General features: G+C 41.9%; 2 protein-coding genes across 2 annotated transcripts; one reads left to right on the forward strand and one right to left on the reverse strand.

Annotated features, from left to right (window-relative positions):
* Window positions 1–1543: 1543 nt before the first annotated feature.
* On the forward strand, window positions 1544–9836 carry LOC130134388 (subtilisin-like protease SBT5.3). The gene is made up of 12 exons (XM_056316423.1): window positions 1544–1796; window positions 1964–2073; window positions 2167–2264; window positions 2687–2851; window positions 4787–4895; window positions 7055–7589; window positions 7769–7866; window positions 8006–8251; window positions 8392–8506; window positions 8589–8802; window positions 9045–9609; window positions 9650–9836. Exons 1-11 carry the CDS (start codon window positions 1716–1718, stop codon window positions 9581–9583), a joined length of 2310 nt encoding a protein of 769 aa, XP_056172398.1. The 5' UTR covers window positions 1544–1715; the 3' UTR covers window positions 9584–9609; window positions 9650–9836.
* A 3460-nt stretch (window positions 9837–13296) lies between these two features.
* LOC115677154 (transmembrane 9 superfamily member 12-like) lies at window positions 13297–16705 on the reverse strand. Its single transcript, XM_056316368.1, has 2 exons — window positions 16564–16705; window positions 13297–15424 (listed from the first exon to the last, which is right to left on the reverse strand). The coding sequence occupies exon 2, from the start codon at window positions 15414–15416 to the stop codon at window positions 13470–13472; it is 1947 nt and encodes a 648-aa protein (XP_056172343.1). The 5' UTR covers window positions 15417–15424; window positions 16564–16705; the 3' UTR covers window positions 13297–13469.
* Between the last annotated feature and the right edge of the window lie 1483 nt (window positions 16706–18188).

The raw sequence follows: 18188 nt of genomic DNA on the forward strand, positions 1-18188 counted from the left end.
ATCTAACCAAAGCAATCACTAATCGATGAACCTATTTTCGTACCACTTTCCCGATTCTTCCTAATTGCCCGACTCCGAAAGAAGGCATTTCTTTTCTTTCTTGTGATCGCCTTCGTCATCTTCTTTGCTAATGAATCTTTAAAAAAGTGCCAACTCAAAGAAAAAAGTTAAATTATTAGATAAAAGTGGGAGCATCAACACATTTGTACAATCCATCTCACAACTAGCTAATAAAAAACTCATTGAAATCCCGTATTTTCAAGCAACGTTGGGCTTTTACTACAACTTTGGAAAAATTATAAAAAATACCCGAAACCTATTACGGTTGTGCCAATTTAGCTCTAAACTTTTTTTTTCGCCAATTGAGTACTAAACCTTTTTGCATTTGTACCAATCGGTCCATTTGGCCAATTTTGATTGGAAATCGTTATCATAGACGCTGGGCGTTATATGTGTTGCGAGCAACGTTGACATAAAACGATTTTTAATATTTATTTTTTTTCTTTTCTCTCTCTCTCTCTCTTTTTCCTTCCCCTCTTCCTCTGGCCAGTCGCCGAGCAAAAAGAGAAATAAAAGAAAAAAAAGAAAAAAAAAGGAAAAAAAATTCAAAAAAAATTAAAATATTATTAAAAACTGTTCATAGCAATGCTAGTTGCGACACATAGGATGGCTAACGTCCATATCGGCGATTTTCAACCAAGAATTGGCACAAATACAAAAGGTATATGACTTAATTGACAAAAAAAGAAAATTGATGACTGAATTGAAACAGTTACAATATAACCGAGACTTTTTTGGGATATCTCCGTGCAGCTTTTGTTACATACCATCCATGAATTACATGCTACCCTGGAAAACTTACACTGAGAGAGGGCAAAATGACATTTGTAGCCATAAAATGTACCCTCATGCCTCTTTTTTTTTGGCCATTGGAATATTTCAACTATGGTGCCGATATGGATTATCTGCAACTTTAATGTGAACTAGAAAGGTCAAATGAAAAGGTTCCCCAGTCCCCACTTACCCCAGTTCCTCTTGCATCCCAACCTTGATCAAATCAAATCTATTTAATTTTTTTTATCCACCCAATAAGAAAAAAATATCCACACAGTTTGACAGTATCCTCTGCATTCACGTTAAAAAAATAGTAATACAGCTGACCTCGCTTGAAGAAGGGTCCATAGGACCATAACTCTATATCCTCACTGCCACTTTCCTGAAGTTCCTTCAACAAGACAAGAAGCCATCTCATTTAGTATTTTATAGGGAACATGGAGATGCGGCATCTCGAGAATAGGTCCTAAAGTCGGGAGAAGTATTTCGATACGCTACGAGACAATATGGTCTAACCAGCCAATCATCGATGCTTGCCTGCGATGAATCCCATCTCGCATCCCTCTATGCCTCTCCGCATCTCGTTTTTCAGAGACAGTTTATACCACACAAGATGTTGTCCTTGCATAGTAAATGAGGAAATAAAATATCCCAAGTTGGGGCTTGTCTGGGGAAGTTTATTAGGGTTTCTTTTTTATCATCTTGTCCTCAACCCCTTTTCGTCTCCACCATAGAGAATTGAAACCCTTTCTTTTGGCTGGGCTTTGGGGAGTGGACCCACTCCCCTCTGCAAACCTTATAAAGAGGACACACCCATCTTTGCTTCTTGTCTACTGTTCCTGCAAGGGGGTGATGCAAGTGCCTCATCAAAAGCAGTTGCCATGAGCCTCTCCGTTCACCTTCTCGTGCTCTTCCTTCTCGCGTTGACACAGCAACAGACACCCACTTTTGCTGCCAAAAAGGTGAGTACTCAAAGCTTAAGCCGTCGCACTGTTCCATTAACAGTGGAATCTCTCCATTTTTTGTCTTACTTTGAAAAGGGTCGTATCTTAACTGATATCATCATCATCATCATCATCTTGAATCTTTCCTTTTCGTTTTGTGAATCTGGACGTGTGTGGGATCGAAGCCGTACGTAGTTTACTTGGGATCCCACTTGCACGGCCGGGATGCTTCATTGGCTGATCTGAGTCGGGTGACAGAGTCTCACCATGAGTTTCTTGGCTCTTTCTTGGGAAGGTATTGCATTTCAATGCAGATAAAGTACAACACCACAACTTCTTCTTCTTCTTATCGGTTTACAGTATGCACTGAGGACTATGTTTTGTATAGCCGAGACGATGCCGAGGAGGCCATCTTCTATTCGTACACGAGGCACATCAACGGCTTCGCCGCGACTCTTGAAGATGACGTAGCTGCCATAATTGCCCGTAAGCTCGCACCCTTTTTTATCGCCTCGGTTTGGAGTTTGACCACCAAAACCAACAGTCCTTTGTTTAGCTTCTGTCATAAACTTGGAGCGCAACTTGCATTTCTTGATGACAAGTCGCACAACCCCTGGTTACTACAATTCTTGTTGCTCCATTCTATGCATTGCTTCTAGCGCAAAACCTCCAAATAATTAACAAAAGAGCAATGTCTCCACACCTCTACGAAACTTTGAGAAAGAGTGCTGCAGTAGACGATGCGATGAGGCGTATATCATGTGTATTCGATTAAAAATCCAAACTTATCCCGTCGCGTCACTAAATAAATCAACATTGATTGCTCGAATTTTGTTTTTCTGCCAAGGGGGCACTTGCTTTTTTTTTTTCATCTTTAATGCTTATTGTTGGTTTTCTAATCTTGGCAGAGCACCCAAGAGTGGTGTCGGTTTTTCCGAACAAGGGCAAGAAACTCCACACAACAAGATCGTGGGAGTTTCTAGGTCTCGAGCAAAACGGCGTGATTTCTTCCGATTCAATTTGGAAGAAGGCTCGATTCGGTGAAGATACCATCATTGGGAACCTTGACACAGGCAAGCGGCTTCCACCCACTATTTATTTACTTAACATTATGTTTTTCTCTGACAAAAATAATATAAAGAGTGCCCCAAAACCCACGAACGTTGACTTACAATACAACCGGAGCGAGGCTGTCTTGTCATCTATCTGCGATAAAGAAATGCCAATGTTTCATGATCTCCGGCTTGCATTGACTCCATGTTCGGTTCTTGCTTTGGCCCACGCATGTTCTCTTCACTTTTAACACGGATCATCGTTTCGTCGTGTCTCAATCTGTATCACAGCTGCAACTGTCGATACCCATCAAATGATTTTAAAAACTATCGAATTTGCGTCGTTTGCTCGTCGTCCAACGCACGTAATACAGGTTGAGGCATAATGTAAGAGGGTAGATAATAAAGAAATGGGTAGCGGGTTGAGCACGCTCCAATGTAAACAGATCAAAAATTGTCTTCGACCCATGTGGAAAACTTTATATTATTGAAAATTGTTGGATGTTGTCTTTTGCTTGCTAACTAGAGAAGGAGCACACTCTGTGCAGCTGCATGATCGAAATTATATTAAAACTCCATGCAAAATGGAAAAATAATAACGAAAATTTGTGGAGGAGTTTGCTCTAGAGATGCTTGTTATCTACATACTCTCTATCCTCTTCTTATGGATCTCATTGCGAATGCGTGACAAATGGTTATCCACGTATATGTGATACATGTGATTAGACATTAGAGATGCACATTTGAGAGGGTCAAATCTCGAACACAGTCAAAGGTACTAGAAGGGAGATACATCAAGTCATAAGACTAGTCTAATTTGGAAGGAGATAAAAAAAAAAAAATCAGTCAGCACATTATTAGACCGTTTGTTTTAATTTGAGAAAAAGAGTGTCTTTTGCTCTCGGTCAAAGATTTAAAGCGAAAAGAAGTATTTTAATGTTTGAGAAAAATATGGAAAAATATTAGCTCTACATGTCACAATTCGAATGTTCTTTCAAAAGTTTTTTTTGATATTCCACATTTTATGAAAGTCAAATTACAAAAGCTACATCTAAAGATAATTAATTTCTAACAACAAAGAGTAAAATTCAATTCAAACACATCTTTGTGCGTTTGGTGAACCATATGCCTAAAACTCCTGACGTGTGCTATGTTAGGGATTGAGATGAGCCTAAATTGACATGTTAGTGGTCTCGGCCATCACGCGTGCTCCCTCTACTTTCCATCATAGAGGGATGGAGAGAGACAGAGTGATAGGTAGCGAAAGGAGGCTGGTTAGTACAGCCGGCTGCTGAAGCTAGTGGCATTGGTTCGGTGCGTGGGGGCGAGATTAGGTTTAGGTATAGCTTTCTTGGGGTAAGAATTCTTTGAATCTGGGGCCATTTCGGTATCTGAGGTAACTAGTTATCCCCTCAAGTTGTAGTGGATTCCCATCCTTAGGCTACAAGATTGTTCGGTATAGTTTTTCCACAACGAAACGGTATAGTTTCGAAAGTGTTTGGTTAATGACTTATAATTGCGACAGACAACTCTCAGAAGCTCTCTCTCTTTCTCTCTCATGAAAATTACACCATTAGCAAAGTTGATCCTGTGGACCAAAGGAAAGGGTCAATGATCATCCAGTCATGCGATGAGCTGTGCTCACTTCAGGAGTTAGAATTTGGTACTTTGCAAGAGCTTCTATCCGTGGGCCAAGACCACAGAATACACGAGAATGATCCCTCCCCCCTCACCCCATCTCCCCCACAAAAGCTGCCCCCATACAAAACCTTCTATTGGGGGGAGTAGGTGAAGCACACCCTCATGATGAAAACGCTCCAAAAAACCCACTCTCCACGGGGGGCTGAATTCCCTTTGCTGCTACGCTATTGCTGCTGTGCTGGGCCAAAGAATTGACAAGCCTTGGTGCAGCATGGAAAGAATGTGTAATTGATTAGGGTGTTTTGGCGCATGCAGGGGCGTGGCCAGAGTCGGAGAGCTTTAGCGACCAAGGGTTGGGACCGATTCCTCCAAAGTGGAAAGGAATCTGTCAAAACGACAAGGATCCTAGCTTTCGCTGCAACAGGTTATGCTCTTTGCTTTGCTCTAACTCTCCCACTTTCTTATCCTCCCTCACCCGACCCCAAAAGGAAAAAACAGAAGACAAAGAAAGTTGAAATTTCAAAACGTTGACTTTTCTCCCACCCACCTACTTTCGAGATGAAGATATGCTTGCTTACTTTTCTTTCCAAATATATATCTTTTGGTACTGTGTGGAATGTGGAAAGTGTCCGAAGTCTTTTATGCATTTCTTCTTTTTAGGTCAGTTTCTTCATTATAGATTTGGCCATGCTACGAACTATTTTAACTTACACGATACAACGCATGCGATACGATTGAAGAAGGGAATAAGACATACGTAGTTCTTAAACTTTGGTCAAATTTGTAATATCATTTTTCAACTTTTAATATATTCGATATGGTCTTTGAATTATTATTGGGTAATTAATCAATCATATTCACAAATTTATATAATTACTTTATTACCCAGTTTTTAGAATATTCTTTCATTTCAATATGTTCCCCAAATCAACAAACAAATATTGAATCTTCAATTACTTTTTTTTCCCTTTTTGGTATATGTATATTTTAGTGAATATTTTAACTTATGATCTATATAATGATAAAAAGTAAAACTTTGTTTAAAGTCGTATTGGCTTGCCAACTATCAGCCGCGACTTTCGCCGCGCGATGCCGCTTGACCACCCCCCTCCCTCCCTCCCTCCGCCCCCATCATTGGCCACTTCGCGGGCCCTCCAAACCTCGATCCCTCTCTCGATCTTGCTTTGCCTCCACATTCGGCCTAATTGCAGAGTCGGATCAGGGTTCATAATGCCATATCCGGTGTTACCAAGCCCGAACCCTACCTTGTCGGGCTCGGGTAACATCCTTGGTGGCACGACCCTTTACCCTTCCTCAGGAAAATCAAGATTTCATTTGGGTGTGTATGATCTATTGCGTAAATTTTTCAAACGATGAAGTTACTTATTATCTCGAATTACCTCCTAATTTAAGAGGATTTCAATCCACGTAATTATGTCGGAGCTATATAGCAATTTAACATAAAAAAAAATACATTCCAATTCAATTAAACATATCCCTTTTTTAAAAAAAATGATTTCACATACGGAAACTCTTTTTTACTCCCTTCATTATTTCTCCTAAGAATTGACGTAACTAGCTTCATCTCCACCTTCATTGTCATCATGGTTGTTCTTGTTCCAATTCTCGTCTTCCTTCACAAAACGGACAAATCTCATTTTGCTCCGCTAAATTCGCTTTGACCAGTTCTTGGGTCCGAACAATTTTTTTTCTGTTCTTTTCCCACTTTTGTTTTTGTCTGAAAAATCAAATTTAGGTAGAAGTAATCAAAAACCCATAATTGTTGACTTTTATTTCCTTTGACCTTTTTTTCGCACACCAACATGTGTAAATTCACATTCAAAGCTAGATAGCTTCAACTACTCTCGATATAACTAGTGGACAATATGGTTCGGCGAAATAAGAAGAATTCTAGATGGTAGCTCCTGCTTTTTCTCATTTATAACTTACTTTTGGGTTCCGTTTATTTCACGAAAAATAAACGATTAAATAATATTTTTTTAAAAATGATCATTTATGTCGATTAACATAATTAATCAATGAAAAAAAAGTTTTCATTATTGACAACAATATATGTCTACACATTTTCATGTACGAAGAGAATATTTTTCGTCCAGTCATATTTTTAAGTAATTATTTTTAGAAAAATAATTTTCAAATCATTTATTTTTTGCGAAACAAACGGGAGTTAACGAAATTATTTTTTATGACACAACACGGGTGACAAAATGTAATCGGGACGATACCATTCAGACTCCGACACCTAAGACCGAAATTTGTACGTGAAGAGTAGGGATCGCTCTCGACATTTTAGCTTTTCATCGTTTTTCTTCGATCAGCGAAATCGGAAAATTGTAAATAAAACAATTTTCTTTTTCTAAAATCTCCTTCTCACACATTCATTTAGCAATCCCTTTTTTTTCTTTTTGTGTTTTTATCTTTTCTTTTCTTTTCTTTTTATTTGTACACATTTCCTTTTCCTCTATTAAAAACTTAGAAAAAAAAACTGGAAATAGATTTTGGAAAAAAAAAAAGAAAAAGCAAAAGAAATTAACTCCCGCCGGCGGGAACATCGGCCCGCAGGAAGCTGATCGGCGCCAGATACTATAACCAAGGCTACGCCGCCGCGGTGGGACCCCTCAATGCCTCCTTCGACACCCCCCGCGACCAGGAGGGCCACGGGTCCCACACCCTCTCCACCGCCGGCGGCGGCTTCGTCGCCGGCGCCAGCGTCTTCGGCTACGGCCTCGGCACCGCCAAGGGCGGCTCCCCGAGGGCCCGGGTCGCCGCCTACAAGGTCTGCTGGCCGCCGGTCGCCGGCAACGAGTGCTTCGACGCGGACATCCTGGCCGCCTTCGACGCGGCCATACACGACGGCGTGGACGTCCTCTCCGTCTCCCTCGGCGGCGACCCCACCCCGCTGTTCAACGACAGCATCGCGATCGGCTCCTTCCACGCCGTGAAGAACGGCATCGCCGTGATCTGCTCGGCGGGGAATTCCGGGCCCGACGACGGCACGGTCTCGAACATCTCGCCTTGGCTGATCACCGTGGCGGCTAGCACCATGGACCGGGATTTCTCCAACTACGTGGTGATCGGCAATCAGAGGCGATTCAAGGTCAGACTCTCGCTCGCTTCAATTGGTGAAGCTGTTCTTAGGGTTTGGCATGCATTACCAATTTGAAAAACTATACGAGTACAACGCAATTCAAATGATGAATGTCCGCAAGAATGATTAGCATAGAACCGCTAATTCTGTAAAAATGTCTCCTTTTGCTTTCTCTTTCTGCCCTGAAGGGTGCAAGCTTGTCGCCGGATTCCTTGCCCGGAAGCAAGTTCTACAAGCTGATCAGCGCAGCAGATGCAAGATTGCCCAATGTGTCGGTCCTCGAAGCGTAAGGATCACAACCATTTTCCGCGATATTGATATCTTGCAATTACTGTTTGCAGCTGAGCCCGTGGATTTGCCTCTTTTGCTTAGCTCGATAAATACTCTGTTGCTAACTGTGATGTGTTTATGGTTGCATAACACAGGCTACTCTGCAAGAATGGAACGCTTGATCCGAGAAAGGTGAAGGGGAATATCGTGGTTTGCCTTCGAGGAGATAACGCGAGGGTCGACAAGGGAGAGCAGGCCTTCCTGGCCGGCGCGGTCGGGATGGTCCTTGCCAACGATATTCTCTCGGGTAACGAAATCATCCCGGACCCACATGTCCTTCCCGCATCTCACATCAACTACACCGACGGGTCTGCCATCTTTAGTTACATCAAATTGACTAAGTAAGTGCACACAGGCTCCCTTTTCCTCCCTAATGACAGATTCTGCTGCGAAGCAATGTCGTTCTTGGTCCAGCTCATGAGGCCGGCGTAAATTGTGTCCGCATAATTTCACGTGTTTGTGCAACCTTTCATTGCGTCAGGTTTCCCATTGCTGAGATCACACGTGTAGTGACAATTATGGGCGTGAAGCCATCTCCATTCATGGCGGCCTTTTCCTCTAAGGGGCCGAACACCATCACACCTGAAATTCTAAAGGTACTCTGAAGGTTTTTCGCTGATTTAGTCACACCGCTTTTGTAATGATAGCTAGTTGAGTTACTGAAATGATTATGACCAGCCGGATATTACTGCACCTGGAGTCAGTGTCATAGCTGCCTACACTGAAGCAGTGGGGCCGACAAATGAGGATTTCGATAAACGCCGGATTCCTTTTAATGCGGTGTCGGGCACCTCGATGTCGTGTCCTCATGTTTCTGGCGTAGCTGGTCTTCTGAAAACTCTACATCCAGAATGGAGTCCTGCTGCAATTCGATCGGCAATCATGACGAGTGGTGAGTATGGATGAATGATATACTTTGACTACATTATGAGCTCAACTGTTATGTCTGATAGGCACACTGAATCTTAGGGGAGTGAAAATGACAAACCCGCCTCTCTTGCAATCTCCACTGAAAACAGTGCAAACCGAACCTGTACATAATATGGTCATGACTAACTAGCCTGGTTTTTGATAGGTGTTTCCAAGATGCGTAACGTTTTGATAGATCTTTGCCCCCCTTCTGTTTGTTTGCAGCAACGATACAAGATAATGCAATGGAACCGATCATCAATGCCTCCTACTACAAGGCGACTCCTTTCAGTTACGGAGCTGGACACATCCAACCCAACCGTGCTATGGACCCTGGCCTGGTTTATGATCTGGGAATTAAAGATTATCTCAACTTCTTGTGTTCTCTAGGTTACAATGCAACTCAGATCTCAATGTTCTCTGCCGGTGCCTATAATTGTTCGAAACGCATTAGTCTTCTAGACTTCAACTATCCTTCGATCACGATTCCTAAGCTCTCAAGATCAATTATGGTGACTCGAACTGTGAAGAATGTTGGCTTGCCAGGGACCTACAAGGCGTCGATTCTGCAACCAAATGGAGTTTCGGTTGTTGTCAAGCCTGCCTACCTGACGTTCAAAAAGAAGAACGAAGAGAAGTCTTTCAAGGTCGTGCTGAAGGCGAACGGAGCCAATGCGACGAAGGACTACTCGTTCGGAGAGCTGATATGGTCGGACACTGAGCATCATGTGAGGAGTTCTATTGTTGTGAAGGCCATCTCATGACTGTTATTATAGTGCCGAAGAATGGCCTTCTTATTAAATTGATGTCGATCCTATTCTTGAATGATGCTTCATGAATTTAAAATAATGGTTTGCAAATTATAAGGTGTTGAAATTTATAAATCTGGAAACTAGGTTTAAGATTATTATTTTTATTCATCTAAAAGCTAATCGGTCTTTACAACGAGAGCATTGTGCATTCTAATCACGAAAGCATGCTTCACATCTGCAAAAGAACTCGGTTCTCTTTCTTCTTCATCTGTTGGTCGAGCGTCCTGCTATTCCTTCTCTTCATCCATTGTTTGGAAAACTGAAGTTTCAGAAGGTTATTCCTATGCCTGGACGACTAATTGGACAGTCAGTTCAAAGAAGACTTAATGGACTGAGATAAATCATTATCTCTTAACAAAGCATCCCCTTTGATTGTCATCTGATGTAGATATGACTGCCGAAATATGTGAAATAGATGAGAACACATCGTTTTAATTCATTAAGAGTTGGCATATGCTTCTTGTCCCGCTTTCGACAGTGCAGCATGACAAAGGCATCATATGATACAATAAACACGTAGTGCCCGACCAAGACAGACTTGGTTTTTCCTAATGCAAGGGTTTCAAGCAGAGAATAAAATATGGATAAGCGATTCTTAATTAAATATGTATAGATTAGAAGAGAACATTAATGAAGTAGAAGGAAATGAGGGAACCGATGCTACCGGTCGTAGTAGGGCCGCTATAGCCACTGAGTGAGTAACCGACATTAACTGCGAAGCAGGGAGGCTATGCAGTACATGAATACATAGATCAAAGCCCGCGCTGGAAGCATAGAAAGACTTCCACCACCACTTCCAATCCTCTGCTTAAAGGTTGCAATACATAAAGAACAATCACGGTGTCACTCGAACTATAAAAAATGTTGGCTCTCCAGGGAGCTACAGAGCATCGATTCTACATACGAATGAAGTTTCACTGTTTCAGTTCTTGTCCACCTGAAGGTTAAGAAGATTGGTGAAGAGAAGTCTTTCAAGGTCATGCAAGCAGTCCTATGGTTGAGAAGGGCATTCCAGGGCTGTTCCTGCAGTTTCTGGAGGATGGCTTTCTTGTTAAAAATGATGCTGAGCTTATTTATAAATGGTGTGCTACATGGATTTAACAAATACTCAGTTTCTGAATTACTGAACTATAAGGTTTGTCGAGAGACTTGGTTCAGCATTATTTGCTTATTCATCTAAACATTAATAGGTTGTTATTGTTAACACAAAGATATTTCGAGGAAGAAAACAATATTCCTCACTTTTCTGTATATCTTCTTTATTCGTTTATAATGACCTACAGGCGTATATATATACAAAGAAAAGAAAGAATCTTAAAAAATATATCCTCTAAACTAGCTAACTATAATCCTTGATTCTAGCTAATTACAATCATAAATATATTTTACAGCTCATTCTCACAGTTATTAGGAAGGTATGTGCGGTCCTGAGTTGCTCGCACGTGCTATCTATCTGCTAGATATCCCGCAGTGCCCATCATCGTCCACCTCTCCTTCTAGCGTTACCCTCCAATTTATCTCATAGCTTGTTTGGATGTTAAGTTTGACTTCTGATGATTGTTAACAATAAAGCTTGGTACTTAACTGTCAGATGATACAGAAATATCAGTGGAAATGTGGGCAATAGATGGGAATGCGTTACTTTGAAACATTAATAGCATGACAGCTATCCTCGTGCTTCTTTCGACAGCTAAACATCATAAAGGCAAGGCGATACATAATAAAGTAAACCATATCTGTACTCGATTCAGGCGACTTCAGTTTTCCCAATGAAAGGATCTCAAGCAGAGGATGAAATTCAGAAAAAGGTGACTCTACTCAGATCTCTGTTGATGAGAAGAGAACATTCACAAAGTAGAACGAAGTGAGGAAACCGATGCTACCTTTTGAAAGCAGGGCTGCTATTGCCAAGATGAGCGAGTAACCAACATAAACTGTGACAGATGGGGGCCCGCTCAAACCGTTCAGGTCAAGAACCAAGTAATTGATGCAGTAAATGAACACATAGATGTAAGCCGAACCAGAAGCACAGAAAGACTTCCACCACCATTTCCAGTCCTCGGCTTGTAGATTGCGATAAGTAATGATCAAGGAAGTTTCAGCACAGAGGATAAAAAGGGACAGAAGACAAAGGCAGAGGGTCCCTGGCACGCTATATAACCTACCAAAGCATATGCTAGTCAGAAAGAAGAAGAGTTCAATAAAGAGTGTGCTGAACGGGAATGGTCTTTGGCAGTTTGAAGAGAAGTGGATCAGTTTGGTCGTTCTTTGGCAGTAAATGATTGAGGTTTATAACAGACAATAGTCTCATAGAGCTCGTGTTCTTTTGCATGCCGAAATTGACTCGCTGCAGGAATTTCTTCGCGAGTGCTACTCATCAAAGCGAAACTAAGATCGACTCAATCAGGAATACTATGAAAGGGAAGATTATGAGGCAGAAGAAATCTAAATCCATCAAGAAGAAGCATAATGGAGGTAGATGACACCATAAGCAAACTGGCGAATGACAATAATGAAGGGAAATTGCTCATATGGTAGCGATAAGTACATTACATAAAACGACATGCAGAGCAAATAGAAATGCCACCCCTTTCCCTCCTAATTATCTTTGTGATGATTAATCTAACACGGTCATTTTATCTTCTTTCGTTGCTTTGCATGAAGGAGACGAAATGAGCAAAGATCTACATCAAAACTCATTGAATGAATTTCTGGGAAGACTCGGTTTTATGTCTGGACGGATAGGTGTTGCCCGCAACCAGAAACAATGTGCCGAGCCAACGTTTATGACACCAGTTTTCTCATAGTTGATATCGATACTGATTGATGCACAAGAAGCATATTTATGTAGTTCATAGGGAGCTTTCATTGCTCTTGTATCTATTGAATGGCAGAGTTGAAAAAGAATGAATATGAAATGAAATGGGAGACATTAGGCGCAGATTCTCAATCCGCTCGGCATAAGGGACTTGGGCTAGGGAAAAGAGATTAGCTGGGTAGGATAAATGGCAAGGGCGATGATATCTCATGGTCTTTTAACAGCCCCTAGAGATTTTAACGACCCGTTAGTCTTCTTGACTTGAACTGTCTTTTGATCACGAACCATGTGCCGTTGGGATCAATCACGGTGTGACTAGAATTACAAAGAATGTTGGTTATCCGGGGAGCTATGGAGCATCAATTCTACAACCGAAGGAAGTCGCACTGTTTCAGTTCTTGTCTACCTGAAGGTTAAGAAGATTGGCGAAGAGAAGTCTTTCAAGACCATGCAAGGAGTCCCAGGGCTGTTCCTCTAGTTTTTAGAGGATGGCCTTCTTGGTAAAATTGATGCTGAGCCTATTTATGAATGGTGCTTCATCGATTTGACAAATATTCTTTGCTGAACTACTGCATTATAAGCCTTGTTGAGAGACTTAATTGAGCATTATTTGCCTATTCATCTAAACATTAATAGGTTATTACTAGAAACGCAAGTGAGAGTAACGCAAGTGCGCACCTAAGTTGCTCGCACTTGCTATCTATCTGCTAAATATCCGATGGTGCCCATCATCGTCCACCTCTCCTTCTAGTGATACCCTCCAACTTATCTCATAGCTTGTTTGAACATAAAGCTCTATACTTGATTGTCAGATGATACAGAAATGACAGTGGAAATGTGTGCCATAGATGGGAGTCTATTTATGACATTGATAGCTATTTATGACAATCTCGTGCTTATTTCGACAGTGAAACATGACACTAAAGTAAAACATTCCTGTGCTCGATCGAGGCAACTTCAGTCTTCCGAATGCAAGGAGCTCAAGCAGATGATGAAATTCAGAAAAAAGTTTGACTCCACTCAGATCTCTGTTGATGAGAAGAGACCATTCACAAAGTAGAATGAAGCAAGGAAACCGATGCTACCAGTTGATAGCAGGGCTGCTATTGCCATGATGAGCGAGCAACCAACATAAACTGTGACAGATGGGGGCCCGCTCAAACCGTTCAGATCAAAAACCAAGTAATTGATGCTGTACATGAACACAAAGACGGAAACCGAACCCGAAGCACAAAAAGATTTCCACCACCATTTCCAGTCCTCGGCTTGTAGATTGCGATATGTAATGATCAAGGATGTTTCAGCACAGAGAATAGCGAGGGACAGAAGACAAAGGCAGAGGGTCCCTGACATGGTGTAGAACCTACCGAGCCATAAGCTACTCAGAAAGAAGAAGAGTTCAATAAAGAGCGTGACGAACAGGATCATCCCAGCACTAAGAACTAAGAGCCACGAGGGAAGTGTCCAAGCCGGGATTTCCCTAGGAATGTGATTGGTTTTCACAGGATATTGGATAGCCTCCGCCCAGGTCGCTAGGAGTCCTCCCAAGAGGGTGACTGGTGATGAAATGCAGAACCAGAGCAACAAAACTCTGACATACATGGAGATGGAAACAGCTGCTGTGCTACGGTTGACCCACATTATGAGGTTGAGCGCCATGTGTACGATTAGGACGATTCCTGGAAAGAGAAATGTGATTGACCACAAAACTGACTTCCAACCATCAGTACTTCCTTTCAGCATTCTCCACAGACGCACGCCAACGTACCCACCAACGATTCCTGAAAAAGAGTAGACAGTTACTATCCACGTCAGTATCATTCCTCGAGCATTGGGCTGTACAAAGCCGAAGGCTGCGATGGTTACGGTCACAAATCCGGTCAGACTGATTTGGACCCCAGTTCCAACCATCACACTGAGAAGTCTAGAGTGAATCGGCTCTCTGAATGCATCGCCAGCGAGAAGCTTCCAACCGGAAGGCTCCTCATCGGTCTGTGCTTCGGCCTGCTTATCGAGTCCCCGGCGTTTTGTGAGTTCCCTAGATATTGTCTTCAGGAATATCACAAAGACAATACCAGTTAAGAGAAGGATGGATATCAGAGATTTGAATGTCGAGAACCAACGTACTCGGGAATCTCTCTGCTTTGAATAAATGTCCCAACGAGATTGCCAGCAGATATCGCTCTTCACGAACTGAACCTCATAAGTGAAGGCTATTCTCTCGTTCTCCCTCACTACCTGAAATGTCACGAGCTCACGGGGGCATTCCATGAAATCTATGTTGTCGTACATTTTGAGCCTTTTCATGTTTTCCTGGTGGTGTTTGACACTGCAAGGAACCACCGTGAAGCCCACAATCTCGAACAGCGGCGCCGGTTCATAACCCTTAGAGACCGTGCTATTCGATGGCGTGTCAAAATCCGTTATGTCGTAACTGTGGCCTCTGTGCTCGTTCACCAAGACTGTGAACTTGAGATGATTAATGATGTAAACGTCATCGCTGTTCGGCGGTACATACCCTATTGGGAAGCCGGTCCATTGAATTTTATACCCACCAAAGCTGGCATACCTTAATACCGGCAAACCATCGAGCATCATGTTCACTTGGTACAAATCGCGAATCCGTTGCTTCAGGAGCCTAGCCTCGTGCTCGGTTAGGGGATCAGTGGTGCAGAGGTAGACGGACTCGTTGACATTCCCTCGGAACCGGTACGGAGAGTTGACGATTTGGTCTCCCATGAGAGCCGCGCCGACATTGCCGACACTTTCTCGGATCCCCCAAACGGGCTTGCAGTATGGGAGACTATCGTAGCTGAAAGGAAGCAGAGTCTTGATGGAGGTCAAGGAATTAACTTGGGCAAACATGAGATCGTTACCGGCGTACGTGTGCATGTAGCTTCTTGCCAAAGAAAACCAAATTGAAGAAAGGGCAAAGAAAACCCAATTCCTGATTGCAGAGCTTGTCATCTTGATGTCTGCAAGAGAATCAGTTGAATGGTAGTGAGTAGAGAGCTAAATCAAGCAAGCAAGCTCAAGATCAAATGATAATTAATCCCAAACATCCTACATGAAAGTCATGAACTACCACTATATATATATATATGCATGTACACTGGAAACAATTCGCACATCATCGACGAAAAAATTCAAATCTTTCATGGCGTCGCAGCACGGAAAACATCCTTCATCGGCACGAGGCTAGAGAGAAACAGATCCTCTGATCTATCGCTAATGAAAGATTATAAAGCATCAGAACACAATCCCATCATGAGAATAATAGAGCGTACTGTTGGGATTTTGGCACAAAATACCATAGAATTGAATGAGAAGTGTGTGGTTGAAAGTGTCTCACATAGGGTGAAGAGAGATAGGAGATGGGTTCAAATAGTTGAGCCTCACAAATGGGTTTGGGCCCCAAGGGGTACCCCACTTTTGTGGAAGAGAGAGGACCTACGTCTAGATCGGTCCGGCCGGCTCGGTTCGGTTCGGTTCCGGGTCCACTCTCTATCGGTTTTTTATTTTTTATTTTTCGAACAGACACGTTGTTTAGAAATTATTTATTTATTTATTTATTTTTGGACAAACAAACATGTCTGTTCGTGAGGTTCGGTTCGCCCGAACGAAAACCGAAGCCCTTCGCGCCTGTTCACGAACCAAACCGGTTTAAGGCTCGGCTCGTGACTGTTCACATGACCGAACGAAATTGTTCGGTTGGTGACTCTTCGGTTTCATCCTTCTATATCCGAAATTCCTTGGTGACTATTCATTCACACATGACCGAACGAAGTACTCTTGGCATTTCATTTTTTCGCGGCTTTCTGCTGCACTCTCATTCTTCATCGCTGTCATCTTTTGTGCGATTATTCTGCAAAGTTGCGTTCGAAGATTTCCTTTGAAGAAGTACCGCTTCATAGGAAAGGCGATCCGTTCTATCCTGGGAGGCAATTGTTCAACGACCTTTGGGTACCGGTAGAGGGGACAAATTGTCTTAAGGACACAACGTGAATTCGTTGGGCTCGGATCAAACGTCAAATTCGGATCACTCATTTCAGGTTTGTCAAACAACTTTACTTTATATGTACATACAAACACGCGTATATTGAACAACACGTACCTCACAAGTGATGATTAGTGCTAGCCTTGGTGATGGGAAGCAACTGGAATTGCTTCCGGGAGGGAAGCGCTCTCGTTATCTATGCTATGATTAATGTAATTAACAGAGTCATTATCAATCTTTCTGCTTTGTTGCTTCGCATGAAGACGAAAAGCTGAAAATTCTTCTCATTAGTTAAAATCAATGCAGTCACTTTCCGGGAAGAAACTTGGCTTTATACATGGACAAGTGTATATCGACCTTGATGACACCATTTTCTCTCATAGTGAATATCGACATTAGGGGCAAACGTAGTTCACAAGGAAATGGCATTGATTTTTTGGACTTTGTGGTTGGACAAATGGTACTAGAATGAGATGAAAGATAGGAATGTAGAATTTTAGGTACATTTTTTTATGTGGCAATCTCTTAAATCCGAAATTTGGGGGAATTCCGTTAACAAATGCCCCGACAACACTAATTAGGATAATTAATAATGGTAATAATGCATAACGACACATGTCAAAAGGATGGCCGGAGGAAAACATGGCCCTTGAAAAATTGAGCAAGGGCACTTTCTAAGGAAGTCACCTATACTTCAAATGAAAATATCTAGGGAAAATTTTAAAAATGGCCTAAACATATTGTACTTGTACCAATTCAGTTATAAACATTTAAATTGTGCCAATTTGGTTAAAACCTTATCATGTTTTGCCAATTGAGTTCACTTGACCAATTTTAGCCATAAATCGCCAAAGTAAATGCTGGCAGTCGTATATGACACGGCTGGCGCAAATGTAGACATTTTTTTAATATATTTTTTGGTTTTTTCTTTTCTTTTTTTTTCCTTTCTCTATGTTTTTTTATTAAAGGCCGGGACGCCCTTGCCGGCACTAGGCGAGGGCGTCGCGGCCTTGGCTGGCCCTTGCCTAGTGCTAGTAGGGTGGCCGGCCCTCGCTTGTGGCGGGTGATCCTTGTTGGCCATTGATAAAAAAAATCAGAATGGAAAAGAAAAAAGACAAGAACAACCAAATTGTTATTAAAAATTATAAAAAAAAAAAGTCCACTTCAGGACCGGTCATGCCACATAAAATTGTTGGCATCCACGTCAATGATTTCTGACCAAAATTGACCGAATGGACTCAATTGGCAAACGCGAATATGTTTAAGACTAAATTGGCACAATTGAAAAATTTATGATTAAATTGGTACAAATGTAATATGTTTAGGACTTTTTTCGGTAATTTTTTCTAAATATCTATGTTTCAGAAGCCCTACCGATGACCCATAGAAAGTTGTCAATAGTGCCCTTTTTAAAATTTTTCTAAACTAATAGCCGTAAGAATTAATTTTCTAAGTGAGAAATGACATGAATAAAATATGTATTTCCTCGAAGGAGGAAGGAATATTTTGCAATATTTTACTAGGGGCGTGCATTCGGTCCGGTTCTACCCAGAACCGGACCGAACCGGTCCTTGGAACATCATATTGCCACCGTGGTTTAATTAGTTTAACGTGAAGCAATCTGCAAGATAACGGCGGTGGCAAGTGGAGTTGCTATGATGTTGAACTCTTGTTGCCTTTCCACCTACATTTTTCTCGTGCTAATTGAATGCTAGTTTATTTTGATTACTCTGTTTCTCTTT

This window comes from Syzygium oleosum, unplaced genomic scaffold (assembly GCF_021117445.2).
Source record: "Syzygium oleosum isolate NSW1041296 unplaced genomic scaffold, Sole_v2.1 Sole_v2.12, whole genome shotgun sequence".
Classification (NCBI taxonomy): domain Eukaryota; kingdom Viridiplantae; phylum Streptophyta; class Magnoliopsida; order Myrtales; family Myrtaceae; genus Syzygium; species Syzygium oleosum.

Excerpts from the sequence above, each read along its gene's own strand:
- LOC115677154 (XM_056316368.1), bottom strand. The coding sequence starts at position 15,416 with ATGACAAGCTCTGCAATCAGGAATTGGGTTTTCTTTGCCCTTTCTTCA.
- LOC130134388 (XM_056316423.1), top strand. The coding sequence starts at position 1,716 with ATGAGCCTCTCCGTTCACCTTCTCGTGCTCTTCCTTCTCGCGTTGACA. Across the intron at positions 2,074-2,166 it reads CTTGGCTCTTTCTTGGGAAG|CCGAGACGATGCCGAGGAGG; the intron begins GTATTGCATTTC and ends TGTTTTGTATAG. Across the intron at positions 8,803-9,044 it reads ATCGGCAATCATGACGAGTG|CAACGATACAAGATAATGCA; the intron begins GTGAGTATGGAT and ends GTTTGTTTGCAG.